The 19,359-nt window shown below is 42.3% G+C and overlaps 1 protein-coding gene across 2 annotated transcripts in view; it reads left to right on the top strand.

The window, feature by feature from the left end:
* Nucleotides 1-19,359, top strand: part of TRAF3 (TNF receptor associated factor 3) — a 189,488-nt gene that overhangs the window by 151,027 nt on the left and 19,102 nt on the right. For both annotated transcript variants that reach the window (XM_030214988.1, XM_030214989.1), the window contains exon 8: nt 4,542-4,634. In XM_030214988.1, the coding sequence (XP_030070848.1) occupies nt 4,542-4,634 (93 nt within the window). The remainder of the gene's footprint in view (nt 1-4,541; nt 4,635-19,359) is intronic.

Below are 19,359 nucleotides of genomic sequence, written 5' to 3'. Positions count from 1 at the left end.
ATGGACTCAGTCAACACCTAAATTAGGTACTGGCGTTTACACCTGCTTTCAGCAGGCACCTAAAAATAGATGGTGTTTGTATGCTTAGTGCTAAAAAAGCGCTCAGCACTTTAAATTTATGCAGCCATAATAGAGATGAAACCATAAGGTAGTAGAGAGACCTTGAAATAATCGAATTCCCCAGAACTTAAAAGAGTGTTGTTGTCCCAAGATGTTTTCCCAGGGCCTAGCATGATGAGAGTATACACTATTAAAAAAAAAAAAAAAAGACGATAAAGAAAAAATATAATTCAGATATAAGTTATGAGCACCTCTGAAGCAGTCCTCCAGTAGTAAAATGACTCTGTTATTGAGTCTGAGAGGGAGATGTCCACCCTTGCAGCAGTGCTATAATAGCACAGCAGGGAGTTAGAGAAAACAGATATAGAACACCAAGAAATGTTTCTAAAATTAGCAAGAAAGATTAAGGGGTCCTTTTACTAAGGTGTGCCGAAAAATGGCCTGCACTGGTGTAGACGCGTGTATTCGACACACGCAGGTCCAATTTTCAGTGCGCCTGCAAAAAAGGCCTTTTAGGGGGGGGGGGGGCAAAACGGACGTGCGGCAAAATAAAAATTTGGCGTGCGTCCATTTTGGTCCTGAGACCTTACCGCCATCCATTGACCTAGCGGTAAAGTCCCGCGCGTTAACCAGGCAGTAATGGTCTACGCGCGTACAATGCTGATTACCGCCCGCCGGAAATTTTCCGGCGAACCTAGTGGACGCGCGTAAAAAAATGAAATGACCTCCCAGGCCTCGCGGTAGCCAGGTGGTAGTTCAAAATTGACATGCGTAGGACGTGCGTACGCGCCTACGTGACTTAGTAAAAGGGCCCCTAACTTTGTATTAAAGGTTCTCGTCTAATATGGTGTGGTTGTAGTGTTTTGTTGCTGTGTACCAATGGGGAAACACTGTAACTTGAACCAATTCTTGAGCCAGATGAGCATGGGGCTGTTTTAAATCTCTCATGAAAGTTTAGCTTGATTTTACAGTACTATAGATAACTCTGGGCTTTTTCTTCCGTTGTTTATTTTTCTCCTATCACAGTAGAAATTCTGGGTGCTAGTAAACTGTGCACGTCAATATAATTTCTAAGCTGTAGAGGTACAGGAGTGAATACGCCGCATCATGTCTTTTTTTTTTTTTTTTTTTTTTTTAATTTTTATGAAGTCTTTATTGAATAATAATGCACAGAACCTGAAACAGAACTCATCTTCCACATCGCATTACAAACCATATGAACATAATACAATTCTTTTAGAGATGTGGCGACCTAATGATACATAGCTGAATAATGGTCTCAAGACCAGTACAATGAACAGAGCTGATTGCATTAGAACACTAAATACACAGATCAAGTTCTCCACCACAATACTTCAGTCTTTATGAACATTATAATTTTCCCCCAACTCCTTCCCTCCCATAACTTTAAACCCCCCTACCTCCCCTCTCCATCCCTCCCTCCCCTTTGAGCACCATCTAAACCTCTGGTATCGTTCTGGTTATACATGATAAAGAAAAGAATCCCAAATCTGGTGCCATCTACCCATTTGGTTACGTCTTTCTGCTACTAATCTTTCCATCTCGCAAATGTGCTTCAGTTTTTGGGACCACCGTGTTATCGGAGGGACTGCGCATCATGTCTTTTAAGGAGAAATGGGTGCTTATAGAAATAGGAAGTAATAAATATATAGATACCTAACATATACAGAATTGGCCTTAGTAATTTTATTTTTTTTTTCATGCCCCACCACAAGTAGCAACATCTAATGCATGTTCCAATCAAAATCTTTTTATAATACAACACAACATAGTGTAAATTTCATAACTAAATATTAAACAATATTACTTTAAAAAGCACTTAGAAAATAAATACATCTATAAAAAAAAAAAAACCCGAATCTCTAAATAAAACAGCATCTGTTTAAATAAAGCATGTATTGCATTTCATGGTAACGTTAAGGAGAGAAAAATTCCATATACTGTATCAACATGTAGATAAACAGATTTGCAGCTACAGAAAGGACACACCCTGTCTGGAAGGTGTTTGTTTTGATGGGACTTTCTAGTTTCAGCACAAAAGTTCCCCCAGTTAATTGTGTTGGTTGCTGTGATTCCCAGAGATGGTTTTTCTTCAGTGTAAGTTGTTTTCATTCAGATCCTGAACTTCAGTGGAAACATTTCTAATTTCAACTTTAGGATGTTAAAAAAAATGTATTTTGAATTATCCCAGCTGAACTTGGAAATAGAAGAGACCGGCTCACTGTGCACCTCAACTTATTCAGTGTACCTGAGTATATGATACACTTTTGTTCTTGTACATGAGAAGGGTTGGATTTATCTTATAATTAATCTTTGGTAATTAGTGAAGATGTTCTGTATAGCTGTGTCAACGATGTGGCACAGGGAGCTTTTGAATTTAAAAAAAAAAGATGATTATTATTATTATTATCATTTATATAGCGCTACCAGACGCACGCAGCGCTGAACATGAAGTGTTTAACCTAGGGATGTAGAGCTAGCAAGAGCCCCCTGATATAAATTAGTAGCCGATCACTGCTGGTACTGATATGTATTGACGTAGCTATGTAATGGGTTTGTGTATTTGAGCTTAGCTACAGAACTGGTATGCTCACTATGCATGAGTTTTGGAGTTTTCTTGAACGTGAAACTTAAATCTCCTACGTCAGTACAGTAACAAAAGTGTTAATTTCATTGGGAACATTGTGGCATGCTATATCAGGTACACTGATGTCAGAATGGATTGTTTTGTGAATGTAGACTTTGTAGTGAAATATATAATCAGTTGATTATACACTTCTCCACTAATGTGCCTGAAACATGCTACAGCAAAACTGTCATAGGGGGGTCTACATACAGACTTTCACTTGTAGGGTTGCTACTTGCCAGATGGCTCCAGTATATCTACTACTACTACTACTAATAATAATAATTTCTATAGCGCTACTAGACGTACGCAGCGCTGTACACTAAATATGTAAGAGACAGTCCCTGCTCAACAGAGCTTACAATCTAATCAGGACAAACAGGACAAATAACGGATAAAGGAATTACTTAAGGTGGGAATGATAAAACAGACAAGGGTACTGAACAAGTGAATAGGGTTAGGAGTTAAAAGCAGCCTCTAAAAGTTGTGCTTTTAGCTTAGATTTGAATACACCAGAGCTGGAGCTTGATGTATTGATTCATGAAGTCTATATCAGGCATATGGTGCAGCAAGATAAAAGGAACGGAGTCTGTAATTGGCAGAGGAGGAGAAGGATACAGATAAGAGATATTTACCCAATGAACGGAGTTCCCAGGGAGGAGTGTAGGGAAAGATAAGAGTGGAGAAGTACTGAGGAGCTGTAGAGTGAATGCACTTGTAAGTCAACAAGAGAAGTTTGAACTGTATGTCGAAACGGATAGGGAGTCAATGAAGTGACTTGAGGAGAGGGCTAATAAGACCATAGCGACACTGTGAAAATATAAGTCATGCAGCAGAATTTTGAACAGACTGAAGGGGAGACAGATAGCTTAGTGGGAGACCTGTGAAAAGCAAGTTGCAGTAGTCTAAGCGACAGGTGATAAGAGTGTGGATAAGGGTTTTGGTAGTGTGCTTAGAAAGGAAGGGATGGATTTTGGTGATGTTATAGAGAAAGAAATGACAGGTTTTAGCAGTCTGCTGAATATGTGCAGAGCGAGAGGAGCAAAGATGACCCCAAGGTTATGGAGTTGATGAGAAAGGGAGGATGACAGTGTTACCAATAGAGATGGAGAATGGGGGAAGAGGAGAGGTGGGTTTAGCGGGAAAGATAAGCTCAGTCTTGGCCATGTTTAGTTTCAGATGGTGGTGACATCCAGGTAGTAATGTCAGACAGGCAGGCTGATACTTGGGACTGGATTCTTGCTGAAATTTCTGGTGTGGAGAGGTAGATCTGGGGAGTCATCAGCATAAAGGTGATACTGAAAACCATGGGAGGAGATCAGAGCACCATGAGAAGAAGTATAGAGAAAATAAGAGGTCCCAAGACAGACTTCTGAGGTAAAGCAACTGATCGTAGGATAGAAGTGGAGGAGGATCCACCAGAGCATACACTAAAAGTGTGATGGGAGAGATAAGAATAAAATCAAGAAACAGAGCCCTGACATCCAAGTGAGGACAGCTTGTCAAGGAGTAGGTAGTGATCTACAGTGTCAATCGAGAACAGGCTGAGCCAGTCCCTGGTTTCCCACCCATTGGTTGTATGGACTTTTAAGCTGGACCAAAGTCAGGATTGGCTCAGCCTGTCCCTGATAACTTGGAGCCATCTTTTCAGGAATAAAGCAGTAATTCCTTTTTTTTCTTTTATACAAATTAAATGTTACTATTTACCTTTCGAGGCTTGGAAGCGGTACTGCAATAATTAATGGCAAGTTCAGCATAAGTAACTAGAATATTATTTCTTTGCCATTCAATTCACACACTGTCTTCTGAGTATTTAATTCCTTTGTTCTTACAGGGAACAAAGCAACAAATTAAAGCACATGAAGCCAGCTCAGCAGTGCAACATGTCAATTTAATGAAAGAGTGGAGTAATTCTCTAGAAGCAAAGGTAAGAACTGCTTGCCGGGTTAACTTTTCTGAATTAAAATTTAGCATATTAAAAAAAAGCATAATTTCTTGAAATCACAGATGTGTTTCTCTGGTAATAGATTTAGAGGGGTAGTTATTAAAATGTCACTAGCCTGTGGTATATCAGTATTGGAGGTTAATGACTCCCATACTGAATGAATAATGCATTTTTCAATCAACCTTGCAAGCTGTACTACTCATACTTTTTTTAAAAATCATATTTTTATTAAGGTTTTCAAAATACAGCATAAAAGAATACACAAAAGCAAACCAAAAAAAACCCCACCATGGCATCTAAGTGTAAATATAAGAACGTTCCATGACAATACCTAGTGGCAAAGGTCAAGTAGGGCTATGGGATGCCTCATACATTTTAATAAGACTTACCACACTAATCAACAATTGGAACGCTAACATATCAATACTTACCTGACAATCTGTTTATTTTCTGATTTATTGAATTGATTATATCCATTATGTTATACCTGTTCTTTTTGTAACTAATTAGCTATCTACTCTTGAATGGCGCTTGACATGATGAAATATTGTAAGCCACATTGAGTCTGCAAATAGGTGGAAAAATGTGGGATACAAATACAAAAATAAATAAATAAATACTGCCTGGGACTGTTGGGTGCTTAACTGCAGCCTGATGCTCCTAGATTGTATATTAAAGGGGCTGGGCATTAGTTTGCCCCTTCCCTCCTCTATCCATCAGGCCTACCTTTACGGGATAGGAGCCAGGTTCAAAATGGCACCAGCGACTTCCACCAGTAGGGGTAATAGCACCAGGAGTGGTCAGCTCTATTTTGAACACACCCTGGTAGAAAGGGAAGGCTCCTCCAAAAAACCGGGGAAGACGTATATTGTAAATCAAACCTTTATTCCAAGTTACACAGTGAAAAACTCGACACAGCTGTGTTTCGGCGCTAAAAAGCGCCTTCCTCAGAAGTCTTATAGTGTACAGCTGATTTTGTATATTCTATTATCTGTGATATATCGGTGTTACGTAATACCGGATATAGGTATTTTATCCGATGTCTCTGCCGAAAGAAACCTCCGTTATGTGTTGATTGCTCCAGCACTTCTCTTCATAACGGAGGTTTCTTTCGGCAGAGACATCGGATAAAATACCTATATCCGGTATTACGTAACACCAGTATATCACAGATAATAGAATATACAAAATCAGCTGTACACTATAAGACTCCTGAGGAAGGCGCTTTTTAGCGCCGAAACACAGCTGTGTCGAGTCGAGTTTTTCACTGTGTAACTTTGAATAAAGGTTTGATTTACAATATACGTCTTCCCCGGTTTTTTGGAGGAGCCTTCCCTTCCTACTTCCTGCTGTGTGCGTTTCCTTGCGTAGGATCCTAGCGTACCTCCACCTTCTTGATGGCATTTTCCTCTCAGCTCTATTTTGAACCCAGCAGGGGCTTGCGCAATGGGGAATCACTCCTGCCCCTTACCCACTATACTTATGGATTTGTAAAGGCCCAGGGGGTAGGGGCTGTGGGTGAATTGGGGTGCTTTGGAGAAGATGGGGGGGGGGGGGGAGTACTAATGGCCGTCCCCATGGCTTAGCAGCCCAGTACTCCTATCCACACAAAGTAATGCCAGTTTTTAACTGATGTTTATTTTTCCAGGAATAAAGCAGCTTGCAGTGTTTACTACAAGCTGTGTTGTTTACATGGTAATGAGGTGTTTTGCCTGCTTTACATTTCATTATTGTGTTTCCCATGGTAAGATATTACTGTAATTAAGAAGCAAATAACATGTGTTATGGCCATAATGCAGCTTAATAACTACCCCACCCCCCCTTCAGAACCTCTCTGCAGCCACTTCTGACCCACCCGCCACTTCATCCACAAAGTACTGGTGATGTCACCCGTCCCCTCAATTCCCATAAGCATTATCAGGGGACCTCACTCTCACTTTATACAGGACAAGACCCAAAAATCACATTGGGATAGGGTTTTGACTGCATTCAGGCAGGCACAACCATTCTTCCAGTGTCTGGTTTGGAAAACCTTCCTGTCATTGAAAGGCTAAGATTTTACATGATAGATATGATGGAGATCTGCAAAATCCTGAGTGGATTAGAATGGGTAAACACAAATTGAACGTTTAAGCTTACGAGACACACCATAAAGTTACATAATACTTTATTTTCTCTTTTTTTCTTTAAGTCCATAAACGGTTGTTAAGGTAGACCCAGGGAAGGCCTGGGGTTGGTAGCCTGGAATCTTGTTGCTATTTGGGATTCTGCTGGGTACTTGTGAAGCAGGATACTGGGTTAGATGGACTTGTGGTCTGCCCAGTATGGCATTTTTGTTCTTATGTACATAATCTTTTAACCTAGTATAACCTCAGACACTTGGGTTCTCAGCATCATATGGCACATACATACAGACAGACTACACTATTGGAGATCTTGCCAGATTACCCATTGAGAGTATCATGGTCAAATTCTCAGCTTCAGGATATACTAATAAATGAACTCTTCTCCCTTTTAGAGACCAGTGTTATCAAACCTGTTCCATTTGGAGAAGGAGGGTTAGGATTTTATGCCAACTATTTCCTGATCCCCCCCCCCCCCCCCCCCCCCCCCCACAAAAAAAAAAAAAGAAAGGAAAGAAATAAAGAAAAAAACCCCAAGAGACTGTCTATTCCTAGACCCAATATTCTTGAAAAGAAATTCCTCTTAAGAGTTCAGGATGATTTCTTTGGGCACTTTAATCCTTTTACTCCCAATAAAGAAAACTGGCTACATAATGCTCACTGGATTTGAACAATGCTTGTACCCATAGAGACACATCCAGGTCACAGAAGATGGCTCAGATTTGTAACAGGGAAACAGCTTCGGTATTGTTTTCTGCCCTAGGCCTAGCATTAGCACCGCACATATTCACAAAATTACTAGCTATGGCTAGGTGTGCACATGTTTTCCTAACTGGAGAGGCTGATCAGGAACCCAAATTGGGAAGAAGCCACATTATTCATAAAGAGAACCATTCAGGTGTTGGAATCACTAGGGATCATCACAAATTACTCCAGATCTTACTTGAGCTCATCATCTCAATTGGAATTGTTCCAACAATAGTATACGTATACCGATAACTCAGCAAGGCCTACTGTACCAGATAGTAAAGATCTAAACGGTCCATCCAGTCTGCCCATCTGTTACACCCATTATCATTTCATGATCAAATCAACAATGAATGTGATGTAAAATACTTGATCATGGTCGATCTTTGGTATTTCTTGGACATATAGAAGTCTGCCAAGCCTTGTCCTTATTTTCCAACTAGTGGAGTTGCTGTCGAAGCCCACTCCAGCTATTTGTCTTGTCATTTGCGCCCAGCACTGTCCTCAGGGTCCAGCCACTGAAGTTGCTGTTGAAGCCCTTTCCAGCCCATCCTAAACCAGATTGCCATATACAGGACAGACCATACAAGTCTGCCTGGCACCATCCCTAGTTCATCACAGCCAGAGTTGCCATCTAAGCTTCACACGATGTATCTACACCCATCCAGCCATTTAAGTTTAGATTTTTTTTATACCATTCATTTTCTAATCACAGATCCTCTGTGTTTATCCCATGCTATTCTGAATTCTGTCACCGTTTTTGTCTCTACCACCTCCCTCGGGAGGGCATACTATGCTTTGACCACTCTCTGTGAAAAAGAATTTCCTGGCATTACTCCTAAGTGTACCGCCCCACAACCTCTATTTATGTCCGCTAGTTTTACTGTTTCCCCTTCTCTGTAAAATATTTGTTTTTATATTAATACCTTTCAAGTATTTAAATGCCTGTATCTTAACTCCCCTGTCCCTTATTTCCTCTAGGGTATACATATTCAGGTCTTCAGCTCTTCTCATACGTCTTGGCACAAACCCCCATACCATTTATGTCACCTTCGTCTGGACTGCTTCTAGTCTTTTTACATCCTTAGCAAGATGCGACCTCCAAAACTGAACACAATACTGTAGGTAGGGCCTCACCACTTACTTGTACAGGAGCACCAACACCTCCTTACTTGTGCTGGTTACACCTCTCTCGATTCAGCCTAGCATCCTTCTGGCTATGGCCACCACCTTGTCACACTACTTTGTTACTTTAAGATCCTTGGACACAATCACCCTATGGTCCCTCTCCCTGTCTGTGCATATCAGCCTCTCGTTTCCTAGGACAAATGGCTCCCTTGGATTTCTACTCCCCAAATGCATTACTCTACACTTCTTTGCATTAAATTTTAACTGTCAAACATTGGACCATTCTTCTAATTTTTGCAGATCCTTTTTCATGTTTTCCATTCCCTCCGGGGTGTCCATTCTATTACAATTCTTGGCGGTATCCACAAAAAAAGCAAACTTTACCTTTTAACCCCTTGGCAATGTCACTCACAAATATATTGAACAGAATTGGCCCCAGCACTGATCCTTAAAGCACTCCCTTTACTCACCTTTCCTTCCTCCAAGTGAATTCCATTGACCACTACCCTCTGTCAACCAGTTTCTAACCCAGTTCACCACTTTGGGTCCTAACTTCAGCCTGTCAAGTTTATTCAAGAGCCTCCTATGAAGATCCGTGTCAAAGGCTTTGCTGAAATCCAAATATATTACATCTAGTACACATCCTCAATCCAGTTCTCTGGTCACCCAGTCAAAGAATTCAATCAAATTTGTCTGCCATGATTTATCTTTGGATCACCACGTTGACCTTTATTATGTAAGAAACAAGAATCAGCAGACAACAGCATGGTACATGTTAGGGTTGTTGGCTTCATGGCTTCAATAGTACATGCAACTCCCATGGCATGTCTCAATATGAGATGGTCCCAGTGGACCCTGAGTATTCGATGCCATCCAAGTTGCCCATAAGTTCATGGACCATTCTGTTGACTGAGCCAATTGAATCTAGTCTGGGGAATCTTTCTAAATTCCTCCAGTTCAAATTGTCCTAACTGTACATCCAAACTAGGCTCTACATCGGTGGCTTGTGGTCTGCTCTGACAAACTTCATTAAATAAACTTTTTAGAGATAAGGGCAATCTGGAATGTTCTAAAGGCTTTCAGGGACTGATTGTCCAACAAAATCATCCTAATCTGTAAATGAGAGAGAAAAAGAAAAGGAACAAAGGGATCACTTCAGGTATACTGATAAAACTCAGCAAGTACCAAGATAAACTTCCTAGTTAACCATCCCAAAGAGAGAGAGAGAAAAAATAACTTGCACATTATAGGTAATGAAAAATTTACGTACCTTTGTTAGTAGCACAGATACAGACATTTTCTGTTACATGCCTAGACAGTTGGGGGAGTGTATCCCCTGGTCCCTGAAACAGTGATCACATTGATCTTAGCACTCCTTGGTGAGTCCAAGGTAAAGCTCAGTACTCCTGGGTGTGGAGCTCTAACTTACAGATAATCTGTTTGATTGACTTAAGTGAGATGCTTTTGGTCATATTCCACTCTGGAAGATCTTAACTAAATGTAGCTCTGTGAATCATTTTACCTGATCTCTGCGAATCTCTCTCTCCCTACCTAATCTATATCTCTTGTTTAGGAAGATTGTCAGGATGTCTCATGGGGATGACCCTCAGATCCATGTAAGGATAATATCCCAGTGGACAAATAGTCAAATCTTACAATCACATGAGTTGGCCCATGGCAAAAAGATAGCAAACAAAATATTTCACAAGTGGGGAACACAATAGATCTTTTTTTGTTGTCTCAATTCTGTTAAAGAATAGAGACATGTGGCAAGCTAGCCTCAGATGCCTGTTGTATTGATGCATATCCGTTGATTTCTTCTAGTGGAAAAGACTCTTCCAAAACTCGGAAACTGGAGATATGTGATACTTATTGGACCTTATTGGCAGAGACAAATTTGGTTCCTGCTTCTCGGGGAGTTGTTCATTAGGGAAACAGTGCTGTTGATGTCTGACCTAGCTCTAATCACACATGAGGAATTGCATCAGGTCCCTAGCCTCTACAGTCCAGATGTTGAGAGGACAGCATTCAGTTCACTGAATCTGTTCACTATGTTTCAAGTACTTCTTGTTTTTAGGAGAGATACCATTAGGAGGTCTTATTTAAAATGGAAGACGCTTGCCATCTGGTGTGACAGAGCGGCTCTAGCCCCCATTTCCTGTCTCACAGAAAAATTGCTTGAATACTCTTGGTAGCTTACATTTTGGTACACTTAGCACTGTGCCATCACGTAGATGGCAAACCATCTTTCTGTTGCCTTCTGTTTAAGCCTCCCTTTGTGCTTCCTGCTTTGTCGTGGAACTTCGGTCTGACTCTAAGCCAGTTGAGCCACTAGACTGAAGTGAGCTGTAATACATGTCCTGGAAAGTCTTATTGTTGGTTGAGGATGTTTCAGCATGCAGAGGCAATGAGCTCCAGGTCTTACGCTATATACACAATTTATGAAAATTGTGGTTCTATACATGCATCCTAAAGTTCTTGCCAAAGGTGATGTCTAACTTCTTTTATCAGTCAATAGTCCTGTCAACAGTTTATTAAGGCTCTTAAAGTCCACCCAATGTTTTTTTTTTTTTATATCTGTTTATTGGCATAACATTGAGCATACATAAACATCAAAGTCAACAGACTAATTACAAAACTCAAACGTATACAGTTCTAGAATGAGAGAATGCCAAACATACATATTTTAATTTCCCCCCTCCCCATAACTGCTCCACCCTCCTAAACCCTAATCTCCCCTCCCCCCTCCCTCAACAATTCAGTATTCTGCTTTTTGCAGTGGGAGTGAGCGTGTCCCAGAATGGCGACCAGATTTCACAAAATTGGTCTCCTCTGGTGGAAGCCAAATCATTAATCCCTCGTCTCTCTAACGAGCAGCACTGCATCATTGCACATCGCCAGTGTAGTGTGCAGGGGGCCTCCCGGCTAAGCCACAGCTGCAAAATAGTTCTTTTTCCCATCAGCACTGATCTCTTCAAAAACGCCTGCAGTCCTTCCGGCTTATGCCCGCTTATCAGGAAGGTATCAAATAGTTGTCCAGGAGTGGGTTTCCAACGCACCTTCCACATAGCCGAGATTTGTTGACCCAGGGCCAGCCAGAATGCTGATACTACGTGACAGTGCCAGAACATGTGGCCCAGGGAGGCCCCCCCCCCCCATGGCACACTTGGGACAATCATCAGTCTCTCTCAAAGATGCTTTAAAGGCCCTATGAGGCGAAATGTGCAGTCGAAAAATGAATTTATAGTTCAATTCCCACCAGGCTGCATTCGCAGTCACTTTATAAATAGATTTTAGGCAGCTCGTTGCTTGTTGCGACTCCACTCGCCACTTTAATTCCTGGCTCCATAAATCACAAATAGGAGTGGTATCGAGTGGTTCCAGAGAGTCTCGTAAGCAGCTGTGAAAGTATTTCAATGAAGTTCTATGTTGTGCCTCCAAGTCCAGTAACTCATCTTGTCTCTCCCAAACACCCTGCCTCAGGGAATTTGCAGGCAGGGACTGAATATAATGTTTCATTTGAAAATAAGCAAACTTGTCACCTTGCTCAAGAGCAAATTCCTCACATAAGGCCTGAAAGGGTTTGATGGTCCCCTGCTCTGTCACTACCTGAAACAGATAATGGATCCCCCGGACAGCCCATCTCCTCAGCAAGCGGGAAGATTCTCCCTCCGGAAATGCCGGGTTACCCCGAATCGGCAATATGGGCGTCACCGAGTTGCTCCACTTGTGTGTCTTGCAGAGCCATTGCCACGTTCTGCGCAGGGGAAATATTATATATTTATAGGGTCCCAGTGGGGTTAGCTGATCAGAGGGTGCATGTAGCCAATACGAAAAGTGTAAAGGTCCCATCAGCGTGGTTTCGATCCTTGTACATGAGAAAAATTCAGTAGATCGGAACCAATCTGATATGTGTTGTAAACAACTTGCTATAGAAAGGAGTTTCAAATCCAACAGCCCCAATCCCCCCTTCTCCTTTGGCCGCATAAGTTTTTGAATCCCAATGCGTGCTCTCTTCCCCTTCCATAAGAACCCGTTAAGCTGTCTCTGAAGCCATTTGTCCTCTTTATAACCCAACATGAGCGGGAGCATTTGTAAAGTATACGTCCACCTAGGAAACAGTATCATGTTGAACAGAGCTATGCGACCATGCAGAGAGAGCGGTAACTCCCTCCATCCCTGCAGGGTAGCCATTAAATTTTTTTCTCAGGGGCCCCAAGTTCACTGAGTATAAACGAGCCAAGTCAGATGGGATGAACACACCCAAGTAGCGGACCACCCCTTCGGCCCACTGGAATGGGAAGTCTCCCACCCAGTCTTCCTTGACCTCCCGCTGTACTGGTAGTGCTAGTGATTTTTGTAAATTTAATGTAAGTCCGGAGAAAAAACCAAACTCTTCTATAACTTCTAAGAGGTGAGGGACCGATACAGCAGGCTGAGTGAGAGTCAAGAAAAGGTCATCCGCAAAGGCCAGCACTCTAATCTCTGTCCCATGCAGTACCACTCCCTTAATGTCTGGGTCTCGTAAAATGGAGCGCAAGAGGGGCTCCAGATACAGTAGAAACAATGATGGGGATAGGGGACACCCTTGTCTAGTACCCCTTGCCACCACAAGGGGGTCAGAACGCAGCCCATTCACCAACACCCGAGCTGTGGTGTCCCTATAAAGTGCCCTTAGTGCAACCATAAACCAACCCCCTACTCCAATATATTCTAGGACCTGGAATAGGTAATCCCAATTTACCTTATCAAAGGCCTTGGCTGCATCTAGACTCACCAACAGTAAGGGGTCCCCAGTGGCCTGGCCATAGGCCGTTGCTAGTAGCACTTTCCGTACGTGGGTAACTGCGTGGCGGCCCCTCACGAACCCTACCTGGTGCTCCCCCACCAAAGATGGAATGTGGGCTGCCAACCGGTCTGCCAAAACCCTGGCCAAAATCTTTATGTCCACGTTTAGTAGGGAGATAGGTCTATAGGAATCTATTTGGTCTTTCGGTTTACCAGGTTTAGGTATCAGTGTAATAAGGGCCTCGTTTTCCCCCCTGGAAAAAAAACCTCTCTCGGTTACCTCATCATAATAAGCTACCAGGGGGCCACACAACTGGGGTGCCAGGAGTTTGAAATATTCATTTGAAAATCCATCAATCCCCGGAGCAGAACCCAGTGTCAGGGATTTAATAACCTTCTGGACCTCCAGACCTTGGATTGGGGCTGACAATGCCTGTCGTACTGCCGTTCTCAGCTTCGGCATTCCCGCTTCCTCTAGATAATCCCAAGATAGGGGCCCCATTTCTCGGTCGCCCGATGCGTACATGTCCTCAAAATAAGTACGGAACCCCTCCAGAATCTCCTGTGGAGTGGAAGCACGAATCCCCCTCTGGTTAACTATCGTGGGAATAAACTGGGACGGTGTGCTAAGCCTAGCTACTCTTGTGAGCAGTTTCCCCGTCTTATTGCCAAAACGTTGAAACCTTAAGCGGCCCATCGACAAATGTCTCTGAGCCTGCTCATGCAAGAGTGAATTTAGGGCCACCAAAGCTGCATCCATGTTATCTTTATTCACTCTGGTGGGATATGATATATGCCTCTTTTTTGCCAATTTATACTCCCTTTCCAAACGTAATACCCCAGCAGCCAACCTCTTAGTCTTGGCACTTAGATAAGAAATCACCTCTCCACGCATGACAGCCTTGGAAGCCTCCCATAGTGTAATGGCCGAATCACAAGAGGCAGCATTGATATCTATATAAAATTGCCATTTTACCTGTAAGTGTTCGAAAAAGTGTTTATCTTGATAAAGGTAGGCGGGGAAGCGCCAAGACCTGGCCCCAGTCGTGCCCCCAGAAAGGTCCAGGACCAACCATATCATAGTATGATCCGATACTAACATCGGACCGATCTCGGCCCTCCTAACCCTGAAAAACCACTCCTGGGATATCAATATATAGTCGATCCTCGACCAAGTCTGATGGACTCTAGATTGATGAGTGTAGTCCCTAGAAGTGGGGTTATGCACTCGCCAAGGGTCCACTAAACGCAATTGGTCGCAGAGTGCCGACATCCCTTTCCCACTCCCCAGTCCCGGGACTGCCCTGGGGGAAGATCTGTCTAGTGCAGGATTAAGTGCCTGATTGAAATCCCCCGCCCAGATCCAGGGGGCATCAGTGTGTTGTAGGCCCAGAGAGATAAGTGTATGGAAAAAATTGGGACTGACCCAATGTTTTCTTACATAAGTACATAAGTATTGCCATACTGGGACAGACCAAAGGTCCATCAAGCATCCTGTTTCCAACAGTGGCCAATCCAGGTCACAAATAGCCAGCAAGATCCCAAAAATGTACAAAACATTTTATACTGCTTATCCCAGAAATAGTGGATTTTCCCCAAGTCCATTTAATAACGGTCTATGGGCTTTTCCTTTAGGAAGCCGTCCAAACCTTTTTTTTAAACTCCGCTAAGCTAACTGCCTTTACCACATTCTGTGGCAATGAATTCCAGAGTTTAATTACACGTTGAGTGAAGAAACATTTTCTCCAATTCGTTTTAAATTTACTACATTGTAGCTTCATCGCATGCCTCCTAGTCCTAGTATTTTTGGAAAGCGTGAACAGACGCTTCTTTTTACTCCAATAAACCTGAGACTTCTGTAGCCAAGTGCACACTAAATGGCTAATAAATTGCATCTATTGAACTTACATTCTTGCAGTACACCGCCTGTAAAGTTCCTTTCCTCAGAGTGAGCTCTGTTTATCACTACCCTTTGTCACTTCCACTCAACCAGTCATTCACTTTAGGGCCCATAATGAGGGCACTCAATTTATTTCAGCTTGGAGAAGAGACGGCTGAGGGGAGACATGATAGAGGTATATAAAATATTGAGTGGAGTGGAACAGGTGGATGTGAAGCGTCTGTTCACGCTTTCCAAAAATACTAGGACTAGGGGGCATGCGATGAAACTACAGTGTAGTAAATTTAAAACAAATCGGAGAAAACGTTTCTTCACCCAACGCATAATTAAACTCTGGAATTCGTTGCCGGAGAACATGGTGAAGGCGGTTAGCTTAGCAGAGTTTAAAAAGGGGTTAGACGGTTTCCTAAAGGACAAGTCCATAAACCACTACTAAATGGACTTGGGAAAAATCCACAATTCCAGGAATAACATGTATAGAATGTTTGTACGTTTGGGAAGCTTGCCAGGTGCCCTTGGCCTGGATTGGCCGCTGTCGTGGACAGGATGCTGGGCTCGATGGACCTTTGGTCTTTTCCCAGTGTGGCATTACTTATGTACTTATTTATAAGTCGTGTATATAGAACTGTCAAAGACTTTGCGGAAATCTAAGTACACCACAGCTAGCACTCTCCCTCTATCCAACTCTGGTTACCCACGCATAGAAATTAATCAGATTTGTCTGACAAGACCTGCCTCTAGTAAAACTATACTGCTTTGGGTTCTGCAATCCATTGAATTACAGGAAAATCGCTATTCTCTGTTTTAGAAGCTTTTCCATTAATTTACTTACCACAGAGGTCAGAATAACTAGCCCTGTTGTTCCTAACCTCCTCCTTCCACTTTAGAGGAGGAGGGACCACATTTGCCCTTCTCCAGTATTGTGGAACCACTCCTGACTCAAGAGAAGCATTGAAAGTGTCAGATAGTAGAGCCATAAGAACTTCTCTAAGTTCCTTCAGTACTCTTGGATATATGCCATCCATTCCTTTCGCGTTGTCTACCACCCTTCAGTTCCTTTATGGTCCTACTCCTGGCCCTTCTTCTGTGAACACAGAACAGAAATATCTGTTAAGCAATTCTGCCTTATCCTTATCAGCTTCTACATATTCCTCCCCTTCACCCTTGAGTCATATAATGCTGCATTTGCACTTCCTCCTATATATATCTAATATATCTAAAAAAAAAGTCTTGTGTCCCCCATTCTACCATATTGGTTATATTTTCTTCCATTCACATCTTTGCTTTCTTATTTTACCAGCTTCTCTTAGCTTTTCCCGGTATTGATGCTTGTCTTCCTCTTTTTGCAATTTCTTGTAGTTTTTTTTCCTTACCATTTCAGCTACTGCTTATGAAAAACAAATCGACCTTTATTTACTTTCTTTACAAAAAGATTTATTGTCCTTGAGATAGATCCTTTCAGTTTTGCCCACTGATTTCTATTTCTTCAAGATCTTCCATAAGAACATAAGTGTTGCCATACTGGGACAGACCAAAGGTCCATCAAGCCCAGCATCCTGTTTCCAACAATGGTCAATCCAGGTCACAAGTACCTGGCAAGATCCCAAAACAGTACAATACATTTTATGCTGCTTATCCTAGAAATAAGCAGTGGATTTTCCCCAAGTCCATCTTAATAATGGCTTATGGACTTTTCTTTTAGGAAGTTATCCAAACCTATTTTAAACCCCACTAAGCTAACTGCTTTTACCACATTCTCTGAAAACAAATTGCACATAGTATTCAAGGTACGGTCGCACCATGTAGTGCTACAAAGGCATTATAACATTTTTATTTTTGTTTTCCATTCCTTTCCTAATAAAACCTAACATTTCCTTATTTTTAATGTATTCGTCTCATTGGTGATTTTTATATCTTTTTTATTAATTTATTCCCCATAGATTCTGACTCATTTGTATTAGAGAGGTTTGGCATTGGTTCTTGGAATGTTTTGCTTGTTTGTTTTAATGTCCAATTATCATTTTTATTCATATATTTTTAGAATTTATATGTAGACTCCTGATACAGGTCCTATAGCCGAAATACGGCCATGTCGAGTCGTTGAAGATTTGGAATAAAGACCTTTCTGCTTTTCTGTTGCTTCCACTCTATTTTGTTCTCCTTATAACTATATCTACGTCATGGTCATCTGTGAACTGTGTCTCCGTGGCTGCCACTAATCCAAGTCAGCCTCTTCCATCACAGCCTCTAGATCCAGAACATTATTTCCCATACTACAGGCATTAGTATACACTGCTTTCTGAATGTTGCCCTTTTTTCCCCATTTCTGTAGAGCTATTTAATGTTTCACTTTATGTGGGGTTTTTGGTTGCCCAGCTGCAATGATTCTAGTTTAAATCCTTCTTCAGTAGGTTAGCCATTCTGCTACCGAAGACACTTCTTTCCTTTTTTTGATAGATGGACACCATTATAATCAATGGACCTTGGAAAATCATCTCATGGTCCAGGAAGCTGAAACGCTCTTGGTGACACCATCAGTGCAGCCATGCATTTATCTCTAGGATGTCAGCTTCCCTGCCTTGGCCTTTAGTCTCAAAAGCAGAAAAAAACTATATAAAGGGAATATCCAAAACTATCTCTAATAAAATTCCCAAAAGGATGAGTTACAAGCACTTGTACAGGGTGTATGTACTGTTCAAATAATAAATTTAAATTTTTAATATGTGAGTAGGAGACCTCAGTATGAATTATGAGCCATAACAAGCCAATTTCTTGGCTGTAATGCTCAATGTAATCAAGAGAGAATCATTTATTTTGAAATTCACTTCAAACCACACCATCATTGGGCTCCTAGTGTGTTGCAAGTGCTCAAATAAATTGTGAAATAATTACTATTAAATATACACCCTCCACAATGTACTAGTCACAAAGGTCTCTGCAGCTTCCCAATTGTAATCCAAAGCAATCCTTCGACTGATTGTTAACACCGGTCTGGTGCTGCTGAGGGAAGGGCCATTTTGTGCAACAAAGTGGGAGCTTTTCCACAAGGGAGCCATGAAAGTAGCAGGTTCCTGATGAAAGAGGTTGCCCTCTGAATCAAAGCTTTGGATTGGCCGCTGTCGTGGACAGGATGCTGGGCTCGATGGACCCTTGGTCTTTTCCCAGTGTGGCATTACTTATGTACTTATGAACCAGCTGGCTACTCTTGCAAAGGAACAGAAGGGAGACATTTTGATAGTAAATTGGGGGTTGCTTTGGAGTATAATTGGGAAGTTGCAGAGACCTTTGTGACTAGTACATTGTGGAGGGTGTTTATTTGAGCACTTGCACCACACTAGGAGCCCAATAATGGTGTGGTTTGAAGTGAATTTCAAAATAAATGATTTGCTCTTGAAAATTTTGAGCATTACAGCCAAGAAATTGGTTTGGTTTTGAGGCTCATAATTCGCACTGAGGCCTCTTACTCACAGGGCCAGCAGTAAGCAGGATATGCATGGCAGAGGAGCACCAACATTCAAGGGGGCACCAGAAACTGCCAATGCTTTGCTTACCTGGTTGTACTCCACTGGCTGATGCCGCCGCACACTACAGCCCTCCCAACTCCTACCTTGAAAGGCCCGCCCTGGTGATGTAGTGTCCTCTTTTCCTGCGGAGCAGGAAAGAATCCCACTCTTTCCTGCCCGCTGCTGCTACTGTTTCTCTGCTCTACTCTTCTGCACCGCTGCCATGTTTTAAATATGCTGCTGAGGCTTCCGGCAGCCATTTTGAAAACACAGGCTGCACTGGGCATAGTAGCGACAGTGGGCAGGAAAGAGTGGGGTTCTTTCCTGCCCCCGAAGAAGCAACTATAGACCACCAGGGCCCTTCAAGGTAGGACCAGGGAGAACTTTAGTGTGTGGGAGGGGGGTGGCAACTGCGGCGGTGGGAGGGGTTGAGCTGGCAGCGGCGACTGCAGCATTGGGGGGGGGGGCAGCGGGCAGGTTTGGCATAGTATATGTCACACTCATCACAAGGACAAAAT

This window comes from Microcaecilia unicolor, chromosome 9 (genome assembly GCF_901765095.1).
Source record: "Microcaecilia unicolor chromosome 9, aMicUni1.1, whole genome shotgun sequence".
In the NCBI taxonomy this organism is placed as follows: Eukaryota; Metazoa; Chordata; class Amphibia; order Gymnophiona; family Siphonopidae; genus Microcaecilia; species Microcaecilia unicolor.
The sequence above is the reverse complement of the archived record's forward strand: the minus strand, read 5'-3'. Positions and strand labels throughout refer to the sequence as shown.